This window comes from Gymnoscopelus braueri (assembly GCF_963280865.1).
Source record: "Gymnoscopelus braueri genome assembly, chromosome: 14".
Classification (NCBI taxonomy): domain Eukaryota; kingdom Metazoa; phylum Chordata; class Actinopteri; order Myctophiformes; family Myctophidae; genus Gymnoscopelus; species Gymnoscopelus braueri.
The window spans coordinates 18,508,209-18,525,877 of NC_137619.1; the positions used below are offsets into that span (position 1 = coordinate 18,508,209).

Genomic DNA, 17,669 nt, shown 5'->3' on the forward strand with positions numbered 1-17,669 from the left:
CAGTGTGTTGTATGCAGTCATACACAAAGACATACACACACACATGCAGAATAGCATACACACACGCATGTGCACACACACATGCACGCATGCATGCATGCACGCGCACACACGCGCACGCACACACACATTGCACACACACACACACACACACACACTGTGTCAGCACAGCAAGCAACAGAGGACCATCACCTAAAGAGTGATTTAGGCTTAGTTCCGCGCTGGTGTCTCACACCGAAAATAGTCGATCTACAAGTTCACAATACATCACAGCTTGCGCGTTGTGAGCTAGTAGATCTGCTGTTGTCTGTGCTCGACACGGCGCACAACCAAGTATAAATCAGGCATAAGCCTGCTAAAATCTCTCTCTGGGAGCAAAATCAACATTCAGTCCTGTTGCTAGGCTACATGGAACATATGATTCGGATGAGCCAAGATTTCATGTTTATATTGCTTGTCAAGGAACTCCCATGTGACACTATAGAGTACATATGAAGACACACACTCAGTGACTGTTAAGGATGTGATGTCTCGTTGAGGTATACATATCAATCAAAAGATGTCAACAGCTTCAATTGGAATGAATTAAATATCAATTTTGCCAAAGTTTCAAGGTAAGATTGATCATAATTTGATACATTCAATTTCTTTCACCCTATCGTGTGTGTGTGTGTGTGCGCGCGGTGGGGCATTTTGGGTTGCTGCATATTCACCCAGAGGACCTCCACTGCAGTGGATCAGTAGTTGATGTGGTGTAGACGTACTGTATGTGGATCATAGAGTTCAAATATCTGTATTACATATATTGTTTTTCATCTCACCATTTACTGCCATCAGTGCAATCTCTCATTAGTATAACTCAGACGACCACGGCAATGGTTTCAAGATGTGTGTCATTCACAGATTTTAATAAGTAGGCTATTTTAAGTATGCCACTTATACTGAGAAAGCATTTTTTAAAGCCCTTGTTAATTGGTGTTAATTGGTTCTGACAAGATGAATGCCTGTGGTGTCATTGATTCACACCTTGCAATGCTGCTAACTCCCCCCTGTCTTTGCACACCTCTTGGGAAGCAAAGGTTTGTCATGCGACAAACATTAATTCTGACAAAATCATATCGAAGGTACTTTCAGTGAACTATCCCTTTGAATTATGCTTATCCTATTGACGTATATGATATATTGCTTGCCGCCTGTCCAGGGCCTTTTTATGTAGTGCTCAATATGTTTAAACATGCACCCCAGGGACTATTAAACATGCATGACTAGCCAAGCCTCCAACAGCCCCAGCTTTTACTGCTCCATGAACTGAACCAAAATCAACATAATTTAAAACATGAAAGATACAGTATAGGTTCAGAATGTTTGAATGTTTGTAAACAAACGGGCCTATGGGTGATTTTACGATACAAAAAAGTATCTAGTTTGTCAACCTATGGATATTTCTAATAGTCAAAAACAAAGCGTCCTGTTCTTCCAGAATTAAGGTTAATGAATAATGCTCCAATGCGATGCTGCCGGTGTTATGTACCCAGAAATACACTTTTGGTTGTGGTCATGATTCTGTCTATAGCCTAGTACATGCTTACCAAGTTCTCAGTATTTATCCACTGACACACTAAGAAGCTTGCCATAATGAGGCAGGAGGGTAGGGCTGATTGATGGCACAAGAATTGGTTGAGCCACTAGGTGGTCCAAATTATCAAAAGAGTGTACTCTATTTACAATATATGATCAAGCTAAGGCTAAATTACCTGCCGGTACAAAACACACAGGAGGCAGGGCAGAGGTCCACGATAGAGCTTTATTTCGTCATTCATCAAAATAACAAACTCAGTATCTCTGCAAGCTACTGTAACAAACTCAATATTCAGAAAGTTAACCAAAAAAACAAACCGGGTACAACTCTATTTACACCATGGTTTCTGATGTACGCTCGCTCAATCACCTGTACCTTGCAATTCAGGGGGCATTTGCCAAGTAAGACATGAGGCTGTCAGCTTCTCTATGTGGTGCTGTGCCAACAACAGCAGCAGACACACATGCCCCCACCCCAGCTAGTCAGTGGGGGGGATTGGACAGTACACAGCTAATCTAATGTTGAGTACCATTGTGTGCACACTTCAAAATAGAAGCCTTTGATCCCACTCAGTGCTTTTATTTTAATGACAATACAGATTTGATATGAGCTTAGCTGAACATTAAGAGGCATTGGCTGATGCTCCTCTCAGTGCCTGGGGGGCAGGGATTTAATACAGGGGATGGTTCAAATGGTAAACATGGTTTCATGTGTATTCTAAGAGCAACAAAAAGAAAAAAATCTCTATCAAAAAAAAGGAGCATCCTGTCAATACAAAAATGGGAATTATTACAGCGTATACAAACTCAAGGATCCATTATAACCGAGAAAACAAGACAATTTTCAAATCTGGGTAGATTGTTAATTTTATTGGAAAACAAAAATATACAACTTGGAATGGATTTTGAGGCATGGCCAGAGGCCATAAAAAAACAAAGAGAAAAGAAAAAGAAAGAAAAGTTAAAGTTGTGAGTAAAACATTAAAAAGCAGATTAAAACAAAGTTGTTTTCTGGTAATATAGAACAGCAGATACAAAAAGAGTTTGTACGAGTACCTAGGAGATACACCCGTGTCATTTTTTTGCAGTAGTGCAATGCTGAGAGATTTTTTTCCCATATACTTTGTCCGTAGTCCATGCAGAGTTAAACTCCTCTACACTGTTTCCATGCCAACGGTGTTGCCAAGTGACAACCAGCCGACAGGGTTTCCAATGTTGCCATGCGTGGAGGGGGCCTGAGCCCACATGACAGGAAGGTTCCAAGTTCTCCGGCCCCCTACGGGCCTCCACGGGCATCTGGTTGTATGACTGCTCCGTCACTCCAAAACACCATGACAGCAAAAGAAAAAGGGACATGGGGACAAGAGCCTATGCAGTTTACATGCAGTTCCTTTGGACAGCAGGGAAGTAGGGCAGGGACGAAGGAGGGGGCTATTAAGATTTTACAGATAAATTACACAAAGAAAAAAAGGCAAATTATTTATATAAGAAAAATCTGTACAAGGCCTTCACTTCGCTGTCATCATTTGTACGAACTCTGTAAAGAGAGGGAGGGGGGGGGTTATAGTTAATGCACATTTCCCATCATGTCAAACAAGTGACCCAAACGTACATGAAAACTGTTTACATGCCTAAATTCTGTACCCACCTTCATAGTTGACCTGTCCGTCACCATCAATGTCTGCTTCTCTGATCATCTCATCAACCTCCTCATCAGTTAGCTTCTCTCCCAGGTTTGTCATCACATGGCGCAACTCTGCAGCACTGATGTATCCATTACCATCCTGTTAAATACACACAACTGGGTAAAAAAAAAAAGGGAGGGCACAGACCTGGACCGGCTACACAGTCGCAGAATCTAAATTGAGCTTTACCTTGTCAAAGACACGGAATGCTTCTCTGATCTCCTCCTCACTGTCTGTGTCCTTCATCTTCCTGGCCATCATGGTCAGGAACTCTGGGAAGTCTATCGTTCCATTGCCTGGCAGAGAGAAAGCAAAAGAGGGAGGAGTCAGGGGTTTCAATTCCATGTGGCTCTATGAATATTCAAGTGAGTGGTGTTGTTCCCTCACCATCTGCATCCACTTCGTTGATCATGTCCTGCAGCTCTGCCTCTGTGGGGTTCTGACCCAGAGAGCGCATTACGGTACCAAGCTCTTTGGTGGTGATGGTGCCATCGCCGTCCTTGTCAAAGAGTGAAAAGGCCTCCTTGAACTCTGTCGAAAGAAAAAAAACGAGCTTGTGAGCTTGAGGAAGTCAGCTTTGAACGCAAACCTAAAAAAATGTAAGCTTGCCATAACCATACAATACTATCAGTCAATGTCTCTCATTGCAGTTAAGCAATGCATTTTGGAAACTCTGGCTTCTTCAAAAGCCATCTTATTAAATAAGCCCTGAATCAACTCATGGCTCAAGGACATTACATCACTCCCATCTCAGCAACAGAGCAGCTATATCATTTGATGAAACTAATTTATAACTTTGAGGATCTAAGTCCAACTACACAGGTGGCTCCAACTGTGACGCTAAACAAGCAGGGTTAAGTCAGGCTAAATGAGCCCGTAATGACAGCGAGTTGCGAGTTGGGGGGGGGGGCATGACAAGGCCAATGTGCAGAGGCATCTTGTCATCATTATGAGGTACGCGACACATACCCTGCAGTTTCTGGGATCCCTTAACGTGGAAACGCCATTGTTACGAGAAAATTGCTTGTGATAATGACAGGCTGCACCCTAAACAGGAAGTCAGTGAAATCCAACCCGTCCGTCACACACCATAAACAGAAAACAACCACGGGCACAACGCCTCAGTTATGACGATTAATGCCAAATGCAAGGGAAACAAGGCCGTGTATGGGAACACTGTGTTGTATATACAAACTGACACCACTCGTGAAAGACGCCTGTTGAGGTCAGCAAACCACTGACTGAGCAAGGGTTTACCAAATGAAAGCTGATGCCATGAAATACAGCAACAGTCTGGACAGTGGTCAGCATATTGTGAAACCTGAGGACTAAAGTGAATTATGTTAACTGAAGCAGCAGGCAAGCAGAGGATCTGGTAAGACAAGCATCTACTCCGAGGTAGTGCTCAGGGGATTGCCCTGACCATTGTACACATAAGTGAATTCTTATTACAGACTAGGGTGTGCGCAATACAGTCATCAGGCCGTGTGCAGCTGCATGCCTCATACTACGACAATTACATTCCATCTCAACATTTGGCTATACAGACTCATGTTTCAACTGCCTTTTCCTTCCTTGAACTTGCCAAGATTCCATTCAGCGGAAAACACACCCAGGCCAAAGGCCACATCAGACGCAGGATGTAAAACACTGGCCACAATGCCTCACTAGAACACAGCCCTTGGAGATTACATAATTTATTACATGGCAACCATGAAAATGCAAAAGAGGTTTCCATCATGGAGTCCTTGAAGGCTACAGAGTCGACTGACAGCCTGTTCATTCATTCCTCTTTTATGAGCAGTAGGCTGTCCCATGGAAAGCCTTAAAAGGCAAAAGTATAAATCCAATGCAAGGGATGTCAGGATCCACAGCATGGCCACGTGCCAGGGTAGGGAGAACAGAAGTAGCTCAATGCATCGATGTCTTACCAGCAATCTGTTCCTCTGTCAGCTGATCAGCCTAGGGGGGAGAAGGAGATGAGGCCATTAAGAATCAAAACTCATATGCCACACAAGCAGTTTAAATATAGTGCACAGATATCCCACCATATGAAACTTTTCCCCATTAAACGGACTGGAAATACACTTACTGCAGTAGCATAACTGGTATGCATCTGTTAATACATTATAGAACCATACAACCCAATGCTCAAGGCTACTATGGGTCTGGGAAAAGACTAGACATCAGTTGATGAGGCAAAGGCGCCCCAAAATCAATACACATTGAGTGCTAACAGGGATGTCCATACAGCCAACATGGCTCAGGCTCATAGACATGTTGCATGTCATGATGCCCGGCGTTACTTTAACTGCAACAACGTACACAAAATGAATGGCTTACAATTTGGCGGTAAATAACTGGGCAGTGGGCGCCGACATTAGCTAGCTGTCAAGGCTAGCCATATGACGGCCCAGGAAGAGTATTCAAAAGCGCAATAAAAAAAACCTCAAAATAAGTCGGAAAATAGCCAATTCATAACTACACAGCGTCAGTTTGATCCCAAATCAAGTACTATCTGACAAGTGGCGTTCAAATGAGCTTCACGATGAAAGCAGACGAATACATTTAAAGCAACCAAATTTAAAGCGTCAAGTATTTCTACTTCTGGGGTGGGGGGGGGAGCAATGAATGTGTCATTTCGAATCAAAACTCTACGGCAGTTGTTGCTGCGACGAGGCATCGATTAAGAGCGACGATGTAAGAGCTGGGCTAAGCTACCATTAGCCTGGAGTAATCAGATAGCATGTCAGTAGAGCACGTCCACTACTAGCTAGCAGCGTTGCCAGATCTGAGAGAAACAAGCACCCTGGTGTAGGAAAACAAGCGACTAGGGCACGTGAACGGCTATTTGAAAATAGCAGATCTACAAGCTCACAGAGCTTATAGATCTGTAATTTAAAAAAATATATATATAGAAGAATATGAAAAATGTGAATAGAAAAAAAAAGTTCCTGGCATAAAATATTTTCAGACGGGGGTTCTGTGGTGTGGACAAATATATATTAATTTAGGCGGTCCTTGCCATGAAAGTGTTTGGGAATCCCTGGTTTAAACAACGTGTGGAAGTTGGAAGCCCAAAATAAGCTTTAGAAACGAGGCCAAAAAAAACCGCAACCAGCCAATATTTAACAAGCAACTTCAGAAAAAGCCCAGAGTCGCTTATAATAAAAGGACATGGCAACACCGCTAGCTGTAGCTGTGGGTCTGCGGCTCTGCACTGCAGCAGCTCTACTAGGTTGAGGCTCCAGCCTCGGAGCAGACGTTGTTGCGCTGCTTGAGGGGTAAAAAACACAACCACCAGAGAAGAAAGAAACTCTCCGAATCACCGACAACAGGGGAAGTCAAGGAATATGATGTCTTTCTGTTCTTACCATTTCGAAGTAGATGTAGCGGCCGGTTTAACGACGAAAGTCCGCAAGAGAAACCAAAGCTCACGCACCACAGACTCACTCTCTGACTGACTGACTGAATATCTGTATGAATGCACTGACTGTAGAGACAGGCAACTGGACGCGCCTTTAACGGCTGCCCATAAACCCCTCCTCCTTTCCAGATCCATCCGCCGACTTCCCGTTTCTCCATTGAATACCAAAACGCTCGCCCCAAAACACAGTCGCCCCGGGGCAAATCCGGTGGTATTCGCCTGGTGTTCCTAAACGTAACCTCAGTAAACTATGCCTAGGCTAAACCTAACCTTATTCCTGAACTTAACCTCAGTAAAACGGTGCCAAAACCAAACCTTATTTCTAAACTTAACCTCAGTAAAACTATGCCTAACCCTAAACGTATTTCTAACCTTATCCTCTGTAAAACAAATACAGGAACCGCTGGTCCGCGAAAGAAACGGGGGTGAGCGTGTTTTGGGGCGAGTTTTCCGGTTACCACTCCATTTACTAAAACGAACGAAAGGGGGATTTCTGAAAGCATTACGATACTCTATAAAACCCAGGGCGAGATTTATTACACAAGCATATTTTATTGTGGGCATTAAACGCGTGAATTTTAAAAGTAACTTGGCCGTCGCTGGCGGCCTAGATAGCGTGCGTATGAATACTTTCTGCTAGTCCGTGACAGGGCGGCAAGACGTAGCAGGGTGAAATGGCGCTCTCTGATTGGTGCGTTTGTACCTGCAATGCGTCACTCCCTTGGTCTGCGCTGCTGCCGCTGCATCCAGCCCATAGACATGTCCCAGTCAGGGCCACAGGCACGGCAGACAGGCTTGTTGCACCGTGTATACATATGGGCATCATCTTTAAGGGACACCCAAGGAGATAGTTTTGATAAGCATTTAGTTACAAGGGGGCATGTTGCATCACTTAGGACCCTAATACTACTGACCCAGTTTGGGTCAACATGGATTTATCTATTCTCTTAAACTACTGCAGCATTCTCATGAATAATAATTTTGCCTAATTTTTTTTTAACATGAAGCTGAATAGCTGAATCATTCATTTTTGAATGTTGTCATCCACTACGCTAGCACATATGACCCCATATAGGCTAACATAATGTATACTGTCTGTGGCTCTGAACGAAAAGTTCCTTTGACCTGTAGGTTGCATGTCTGCATCGTATTATGTTTGGTGTACAATGGGATGCATTGTCTGGACTGACATGGCGGGTGCATAGCAGAATAGTGTGTGTGTGTGTGTGTGTGTGTGTGTGTGTGTGTGTGTGTGTGTGTCAGAGCATGGTGAGTGCATGTGCTGATGTGTGATATGTGACTGGGCCTGTAGCAGGCGTGCTGTCAGATGACTGTGGATTCTCAGGTCTAATTGCGCTGCTGGTGTGGAAGGGAGTATCTGATAGCCTGATTTCTTATGCTCCACTGCTCCCCTGTCTCCCCCAGGCCACCTGTCTCTGGCCATGTCCCACGGGAGATGCGGAGGAGGGTATAGTGAGACATGTGTGTGCGGACGATTTGAAGAGCCACTGAGAGAATGTACCAGAATCTCTCTCTCATGTCCCAAACCCCCCCCCCCCCCCCCCACACACACACACACACACACACACACACACACACACACCCCACACACACACACACACACACACACACACACACACACACACACACACACACACACACACACACACACACACACACACACACACACCCCCCCCCACACACACACCCCCCCCCCCACACACACACACACACACACACACACACACACACACACACACACACACACACACACACACACGCCTCCATCTAGTCCACTGCCTCTCTCTTGGATCCACTGAGAGAACAGCACAGCATCATCCTGGAAAGCTGGAAATAGGGCAATAGTACATTGCAATGTTCTTCATGCATTTCAGTGAGTAACTTTTCCGGTTACTGTGTACCGTACCTCTCCTTAGACATGGCTGTGTTCTGCCAATGCTCACTAGCCTCAAACTCAGGCTCTTTCCCCCACTATACCATAATCTGGAACACACTGGAGCCTATTCACTTAAATCTGTTTTTCTGCTCCAGGATTTCTCTCACTCTACAGATTACGTAACGCCAAAGGAGACGGCACAAAGGCCTAAATCTGTCACAAGAACAAGATAAGCTGCTTGAAAGAGAGCATGTTGGTGCATGTATGTTTGGAGTGTCCCTTCTCTGCCTGCAAGATTGGCATACACGTTATTTGCCAAATGCTGTTATTATTGCTATGTATGTCTTCTGGCATGTGCTTGCGCACATGCACACCCACACACACACACACGCACACACACACACACGCATGCATGCAAACGCAAACGCACACACACACACTCACACTCACACTCACACGCACGCACGCACGCACGCACGCACGCACGCACGCACGCGCGCGCACACACACACACACACACACACACACACACACACACACACACACACACACACACACACACACACACACACACACACACACACACACACACACACACACACAATCTTAGATTGTATGATGAAATGTGTCTATGCTGTGTTGCACAAATAAACTTCAATAAAAAGACAGTTTTTAGTGGTGGGTCATAAACGGAACACAAAGGGAACACAGCCGATGGGTTTGTTCTTCTGGTCTATTAAGAGTGCAATTCATCTATTATGCAGAATCAGCTGTTCGGCTGGTTGATGACATGCCCTCAAACGCTCCCTGGGTCTCGACTCTCGGGGGACCTACTCCAGGTCAAAGGTTACTGTAGGTTAGAGGTTAAATATGGATGGGGACAGATTGGACCCCAGGAGAAATTACTTCATGGTCTATAAAACCTAAAACCAATCTGCAGGATGTGAGCCAAAGTGGGATTTGCTAACGAGAAGGAGCAGAGCAGTTGTACTGTACAAGAAATGTACAGTCTAGCATCCCTATTGTGGACATGTCATAAGACATTTATTGGAGAGGGAAAAAGGGAGGGTACAAGTATAGACCCCTGGGGGACCCGGTCAGTAAAGTATATAGGGTTTGAGTGGTTAAGTATTCATGTGTGTATGTGTGTGTGTGTGTGTGTGTGTGTGTGTGTGTGTGTGTGTGTGTGTGTGTGTGTGTGTGTGTGTGTGTGTGTGTGTGTGTGTGTGTGTGTGTGTGTGTGCCGGTGTGTTCATAGGCAAGCAAGTGCACTCGTGCCCCCCTGATTATAAAGCATTATATCTATGCTACCGTTCTCCCTACTATGTCGCCCCTCCACTTATCTGCATTACTGAATGTGTAACTAGCCCATGGAATGGGTCCTTATCACTAACAGCCCAGCCCGGAACCTTGTCATAGAATAGAGCTGCTTTCAGCTGTATACTGTGGGGTCAAAGTTCACGCCAGTTTAGCGGAGGCTAGGATGCAGTCATGGAGCTCACCTCTCCATCTTCATTAACGTCAGCTCTCTATAGCCTCTAACATCACTTCCACTGATAACAGTTGGTATTGTCCTCTGTGCAGAAAGGGCGTCATGTGGATCAATAGGATTTCATGTGAGTTGGGGGTAGGGTGTGTGTGTGTGTGTGTGTGTGTGTGTGTGTGTGTGTGTGTGTGTGTGTGTGTGTGTGTGTGTGTGTGTGTGTGTGTCACACTCAAGAGTGTGACATTTGACTATTCCAATTCCAATTATTATGTACAATTAAGGCATTCAGCAGATGCTCTTATGTGGCTAACAAAGTGTAAGATCGGAATAAATGTGCAGTAAAATCTTCAGTGTTAACTCCGAGAATGTACAGATGAAACCAAATGGCCCTGTAAGGGTCCATTTGGTTTCATTTGTACACTATTGGAGTTAAATTAACACTGGGGGGCTGTGTAGCATGACACATAGTCAGTGACATAAAACAAGCAAACAAGTACCCAACATGCATCCGACTAGTGTAACTAGCATCCATTAAAAATAGGCTGCAGGATGTGATGTAAGAAATGCAATTGCTCAAGCCTGATCTAAAATAAAGCGGCTTAGACGTAAAGGATTTACAGAGGGACCAATTTATGCGCATAACTGGCATGTGAGGCCTTCCAGAGCCAGAGGCAGGTGACAAATATGAGAGGGTGTTCTGTAACTGGAAGACGTGGCCATCATTAATGAATGAGCCTTTGTAATGCACCTGCTGGCGAGAGGCTCACCTTTCATGGGACACAACTGCTGTTGTTTGTTTGTTTGCTGGTTAAGGGAAGTTACTCCCAACGAAAAGGCCTTTACATTCTGCAGCTGTGTGGGCGGGTGTATGTGTTTATTTAATGTATAGTTTTTGTGTAAAACGTGTGTGTGTGTGTGTGTGTGTGTGTGTGTGTGTGTGTGTGTGTGTGTGTGTGTGTGTGTGTGTGTGTGTTCACTTGCACACTGATGATAAATGCAAGTAGAAAGGGGTGTGTTTGTGTATGTATGTCTTTTTTTATGACCCACAAGCAATTTTCTTCAGATCTGACCACTCTCCTTTGAGAATTCTGGATTGCCCGTAGCCATTTCCCAGCATAGGCTGTTCAAAGGTCTGCCTCGGTCAATGGACAAAGGTGACGCACAACAGCCAATCCCACAGCCAATGAATATAAATGGTGGCAGTAACTCTTTATGGTTTTACAGGCGTGTGATAAAAGCATTATCTGCGGAACGTCCAATATCAACAGGCCAGCTGTGTGTGAGCCAATCCCGTCAGCTCAATGGCCTACAGTATCTACTGTACCTGCTGCTGAGAAATTACTAGTTTCCCAAAACTAAATCATAATGGTCTCAAATCTTATAAGAGGATTTGGCGAGTCCGGCTATTCCCTGTCTCTTTCAATTAAGTTGCAGTGAAATGGATATAGTGTTAAGCATGCACTTAGGTTTCTAACCCACTACGGCTTTCCTGTTTGTTTTGTCTGGCCTCAGGTCTTCCACTGTCTCGGACTGACACTCATCAGTCCTTTTATTTGATGGGATGTGAAGGACGAAACCCAGCTGTCAAATAGAATCCCTGCTTGTTGATCTTTGCTTGCTCACTTTTTACCCCCTCCCCCACACACACACATAATGTGCACGCATGCACGCGAGCACAAACACGCACGCACGCACGCACGCCACACACACACACACACACACACACACACACACACACACACACACACACACACACACACACACACACACACACACACACACACACACACACACACACACACACACACACACACACACACACACACACACACACACACACACACACACACACACACACACACACACACCCTTCCCTCTTTGCCTTCCTCTCTCCTCCCCTCTCTGGCTCTCCTCCAGGTGTCTGCTGCAGTCACCGTGGAACTCCGGTTCAAACACTGCTGCAGCTTTCAGCGGCATATGAAACAGCACTCCTTTGGAACCTTCCAGAAGTGTGGCACCATAAAGCTCCCGTCTCTTGTGCTTTTTATCCTCAGTAAGCTGCCTTTTGCTCCTCTTCGCTCTCTCTCAGATGTGCCTTTGTCTTTCACAGGTGTCAGGGGCAGGTTTCTTGGCTGTGTAATTTGATTGCTTTTGTGAACGCAGAAGTTTTTGTTCTCAACAGTCTGGCATTATTATCTGTTTATTCCATCAGTCAAGTATCTAGCGAGGGAAACCAGAGGAATGGAGCGGCACTGCAGAGGTTATGCAGGGGTACAGTGTGTCTCTCTCTCCCTGTGTGTGTGTGTGTGTGTGTGTGTGTGTGTGTGTGTGTGTGTGTGTGTGTGTGTGTGTGTGTGTGTGTGTGTGTGTGTGTGTGTGTGTGTGTGTGTGTGTGTGTGTGTGTGTGTGTGTGTGTGTGTGTGTGTGCGCGTGTGTGTGTGTGTGTGTGTGTACAATCAGGAAGTGGGCAGGGGAGAATGTGTTGCAGAGCCCTGCCCTTGACCCGTGCTGTGGTGTGGGCCAGGTCTGTCTCCGCAGTGGCAGGGACCTGCAGCGCTGCTTTGCTCGCTCGGCTCCCCTTCTCAGATGATCTCATCTTGCAGGGGGGCACCAGGCTTCACCGCATGCTGCGGCCACTTCTAGATGAAGGCTGCAGAGCAGGTGTCTGTCTGTGAGTGAGTGGGAGCGGGTGGGGTGGGGGCTGTGCATACTGCACCGTGCCTTAAAACCTACTTGCAAACAAACATGACTGATCAGGCTGTGCAGAGGACTCAGCAACGACACCCAGTGGTCAGAGTGTAAATTACAGGCAGTTAGCAACATGACGTGTTGAGTTCAAATACTTTCACTAAATGCTTTAGCTTGTTTGGAACTTTATACAACCCTATCACAAGACAGTATATTGTAGGTGCAACTTTTACTTACAGTAGTATTTACAGAACAACATCAAAGGTTTGCAAAAACAACAACAGTCAGTTGAAACAATGAATAACTTTGTTACATTAAAAGTAAAGTCAAAGGGGTAATGAGCAAAGTTTAATTGTAAGTAACGACTGGAGAGTTTCATTCCAAAATGAGAAAACCACCATTTGAATATATCTTAAAGGACCAAATTTGAACAAATATTTGCACAAAACATTGTACATAAAACAAGTCTGTAGTTTACAACAATGTGAACACACCTTCAGAGACTGGACCAAGATGTCCAAGTTACTAAAATACATAAATGGCAATGTGGCAAAGAACTCTTTGATTATTCTGCAATAGCTCGTTGCGTAATGAATGTAGTTCTGAATAGAGACTATGTGCTTGCGGGTCAGGTAATGCCTAGCTAACAATAATGGTGCTATCAAGACGCTGTTGGCCCAATGTCAATTGGAAGCCAAAGACCTCTGCAGTGGTTTTACTTTTCATCAACTACTCCAGCCAAGAGAGATGTTGCATGGTCTTTTTTCCTTTTTTTCCTTTTTTTTGCTGAGTCATTTGTAAGTGCATACAGTTGTCCAGACTTAAATAAAATCCAATTTGGCAGGTCCATTGCTCAGCATTAGGGGATGGGAAATAATTGCCCTTAAAAGTCACTCAAGCTTAATTTCTCAATCGTTACAGTATAAATAAGCGCCATTTGTCTTGTCATTATAAAATACATACAACAGCTCACAAACCACATAATTATTCGCAGTGTGATTGTGATGGTGTGTGCTTGCGTGTGCATGTGAGTGTGGCTGCGAGTGAGAGTGTGTGTGTGTGTGTGTGTGTGTGTGTGTGTGTGTGTGTGTGTGTGTGTGTGTGTGTGTGTGTGTGTGTGTGTGTGTGTGTGTGTGTGCGCACGTGTGTGTGTGTGTGTGTGTGTGTGTGTGTGTGTGTGTGTGTGTGTGTGTGTGTGTGTGTGCGCGTGCGTGTATGCATGTGCATGTGCATGTGCATGTGCATGTGCATGTGCATGTGCATGTGCATGTGCATGTGCATGTGCATGTGCATGTGCGTGTGCGTGTGCGTGTGCGTGTGCGTGTGCGTGTGTGTGTGTGCGTGCGAGTGCTTAGAGTCCGTGCACAATACAATTTATTAGTGCTAATTTAACTCAGAGAGTGCGCAAATGGGACCAAATGGACCAGGGTCCATTTGGTCCCATCTGCACATTCTCTGAGTATACTGTGTGTGATTTCAATGTGAATACTTGCATGTACGTATGTGTGTGCCTGTGCCAGTAAGTGTTATCTGAGCCGGTGTTTCCTGGGTATATAGTGGTCTATGACCCGGGGGCTGCAGTGGGTGGCATAGTTGAGAGCAGGGTCCGAGAAGTTGAAGGGCGGAGGGTTGCCGTTGTACTGCTGCTCCTGCATGTACTCTGGTATCAAATGGGGTATGCTGAAAACGACAACAACGCAATTAGAGCAGTGCAGACGTCCAGCTGCTGTAAAATGCAGAATGTATGTTCAGTATACAATGATATGCTTTGGCCTACGGCTGCACGATATTAGGAAAACGTGCGATATGCATTGTTGTTGTTGTTGAATATGGCGATGACGATATGACTCGCACGATAAGTAGACAAATGTTGAATTATACAGTTTGAACGTATTTCTGCATTAGGCTTGCCTCTAACATAGAACCCAGATAATGAATAGCCTGCCCTACTGTATGCACACACTTTGAAAAATAAGAATATGTATATTTCCATTCCAACAACATTGTTTTACTGAAAACATTACACCTGGCTACCACTGCTATTGACAATGAATATATACCACCAACTTAGCAATACAGTTTCTCACTGCTCCCATTCAAATATTTATTTGAATCCAAACAAAAACATCCTTTATGCCTGGATGGTTGAAATGCGATATGTTATATTGCTTTTGCGATGTGTATATTGCACATGTTTGAAATTGCGATGATGATACTTTTTCCGATATATTATACTTTGGCACCCTCAGTCAAGTCTAACCACACTTTATGTCATGATAGCGGTGAAGAAGGCAGAAGGCTTTTTAACTAATGGACCTCAATTCCCCTCTCGGCACAGAGTTTACTCTCCTCCAATCTGGTAAGAGGTGCCGTGTCCAAAGAAAGTAAATAAAAATGATTTAAGAAATCTATGGTGCCCACCAGACCTCTAATATTGCTCAATAAAACTGTTAGGTGCTTAGTCTGAGATAGACCACCAGTGGCCTTTACCAACGCACTTTAATTGTCTCGTCCAGCTGTCTGTATCACTCCTGTGTGCGTCAAGTGTATTGTTCAAATGTTGTTGTTGTTATCATTTTTCTCACTTATGAATGATGCTGACAATCCAATTTCACCATGAGGGATAATAACATGTTTTTACTACTATCAGCCTGAGTTGTTCTTTCACCATATATTATGTCACCATGTACTCTCAAACTTTAAGTTGTACACCCTGTACAGTAAATGTTTTATATTTTACTACTTGATTATAGGGATTCTCATTATTTGCCAATATAGATAAATGGGCATTCATGTTATATGAGGAGTTGTTAAGGCCTTGTTAACCACCTAAGCCCCTTTATACTTTCAAAGTGTTTAAAACATTGTTAAAATAGCGCATGTACAAGTCACATCGCATCCCAACACGAAGTGAATTTCCGCAACTTTTTGAGTTTTAGAAAATTCTGAAACATTCCAATTGTTTATTTTTTATGTTTTGCCTATTAATGCTTGCCCAAAATAGGGACACCAGGTTGAAAGTAGTTAATGAATATTTATGTAAGCCTAGATCTTTGGAGTGTTGAAATCTACGACTGAAGCTGATTAAAAGCATGACATTTGCATATCACATATTTCCTAAACCCTTGTCTCATTTGCACTTCCAGCGTTTTGAATTACACAGTGCAAGCCATTAGGCCCTGCGCTCTGCACTAATATTTTGTGTCTCTCCTTTGATAAACGAGGCACAGTGCACGCCACCTGGCGCACCGAGAATTACACCGTACATCAATCACAAACAAAGAAAACATTGGCAACGATTCCTGGCCAAAAAAATGCACAAAAAAAACCTGCGCCGTTGCATTGCCTCCAACAATTGCCTATCTATCATATCCCTTACATCTGGGAAATAAAGTATGTGAGCAGCAGGCGTTCCATTATAGCGCATAATCCCAAATCAGCCGTCTGGTTGGAGAGACAACGGCATCCGACCCTCCTCCTTCATGACAGTGGTTTAGCTCTATTTAATCTAACAACCTAATCCCACAATCCTGGTGATGATGACCAAAGCCATTATATCCATAGGGAATAGGTTAGAGCCAGGCCGTTAACCCATTAAGACCGGGAACACTTTTTAGATTTTAACCACTTTAACCATTATCCTATACTTAGGCTATTCAAAAATAGCAGATATACAAGCTCATAGCGCGGCATGTATCTGGCTGCGGACCCCCCCCCCCCATCTCAAAATATGTTGTTCCAGGGACCCCCCAAAAGCAAAGATTTGAGTTACAAACGTTCGCTTTAAAACGAAAAAATATATATCTGCTATTTTTGAATAGCCCAAAGTATAAAATAATGGTTAAAGTGGTTAACACAGATGCGTTCCCGGTTTTAATTGGTTAAAAAGCAGGCCAGGCCTCCAGGGGGGATTATACGTCTCTGAGGTCCTCCAGCACCTGGTCCAGATGCAGATGCATCTGCACGCACGTGCCCAACCCAAGGACACACATGCATCATCATCATCATGAGAATGTGCACGTCTGTCCAAGCAGACTAAAGCATAGCGTGCAGGGATCCTCGCGTATCGTCGCTGCCGGGTGTGAAACCCCGAATGTCCAGAACCGTTCCTTTTTCCAACGCGTCATTTTTTGGTGAATGAAAAAAATTAATAAAAAAAGTCTATAATGTTTGGACCTGGGTATAGGTCCAAAAAACCTATACCCGCGGGGTCGCGGGAAATAATATCATTATTTTGGGAGTCGCGGCCTGAAAAGGTTGAGAACCCCTGTTCTGCAGTATGATGAAGTGGGGCATTACTTTACGAAAAAACATAAAAATGACATTTATTATGGAGATACAAGGTTTCTGCCCGACAGCAACAATATATTACATTAATGTAGTATGCTGGCACATGCGTGCATCTGCCCACACACACAACACGCACACGCACAACATGCACACGCACACACACACACACACACACACACACACACACACACACACACACACACACACACACACACACACACACACACACACACACACACACACACACACACACACACACACACACACACACACACACACACACAGGGGGATTCATACAGAGCAGATATGCAGAGCCAAAGGGGATTTGCCTAGGTCAAATGGGATTTTCCTTCAACATGGCGAGTTCTATATATACTGTATTAAAATCAGTGAAGTGATGTAATATGGCTACACATGTTGTTATAAAATGCACTAAATCACTCCACTTTGTATGCGACATGTCAGTCTGTCGGTATTGGCTACTGTGACTAAAATCCAAATGAGACAATCTGCTCACTAGTCTCTACAGCTGCAACCACGCCGTCTGCCACAGTTCATATGGACTGTATTGTAGATTAGCAAGCAACAGTGGTGGAAAAAGCACTCAAATGTTTTACT

General features: G+C 44.3%; 2 protein-coding genes across 2 annotated transcripts in view; both read right to left on the reverse strand.

Annotated features, from left to right (window-relative positions):
* Positions 1-1,784: 1,784 nt before the first annotated feature.
* calm2a (calmodulin 2a (phosphorylase kinase, delta)) lies at positions 1,785-6,753 on the reverse strand. The gene is made up of 6 exons (XM_080450305.1): positions 6,638-6,753; positions 5,195-5,225; positions 3,651-3,794; positions 3,453-3,559; positions 3,227-3,362; positions 1,785-3,115 (listed from the first exon to the last, which is right to left on the reverse strand). Exons 1-6 carry the CDS (start codon positions 6,638-6,640, stop codon positions 3,087-3,089), a joined length of 450 nt encoding a protein of 149 aa, XP_080306431.1. The 5' UTR covers positions 6,641-6,753; the 3' UTR covers positions 1,785-3,086.
* Positions 6,754-14,239: 7,486 nt separating this feature from the next.
* Positions 14,240-17,669, reverse strand: part of LOC308100472 (uncharacterized protein) — a 40,534-nt gene continuing 37,104 nt past the window's right edge. The window contains exon 24 of the mRNA XM_080449537.1: positions 14,240-14,441. Within this exon, the coding sequence (XP_080305663.1) occupies positions 14,288-14,441 (154 nt within the window). The 3' untranslated portion in view covers positions 14,240-14,287. The remainder of the gene's footprint in view (positions 14,442-17,669) is intronic.

Bases quoted from the DNA above. Each gene is read 5' to 3' on its own strand.
- calm2a (XM_080450305.1), bottom strand. The intron at 3,560-3,650 runs GTGAGGGAACAA...TCTCTCTGCCAG, and splicing joins CAACGAAGTGGATGCAGATG to GCAATGGAACGATAGACTTC. The intron at 3,116-3,226 runs GTGGGTACAGAA...CTCTCTTTACAG, and splicing joins CGGACAGGTCAACTATGAAG to AGTTCGTACAAATGATGACA.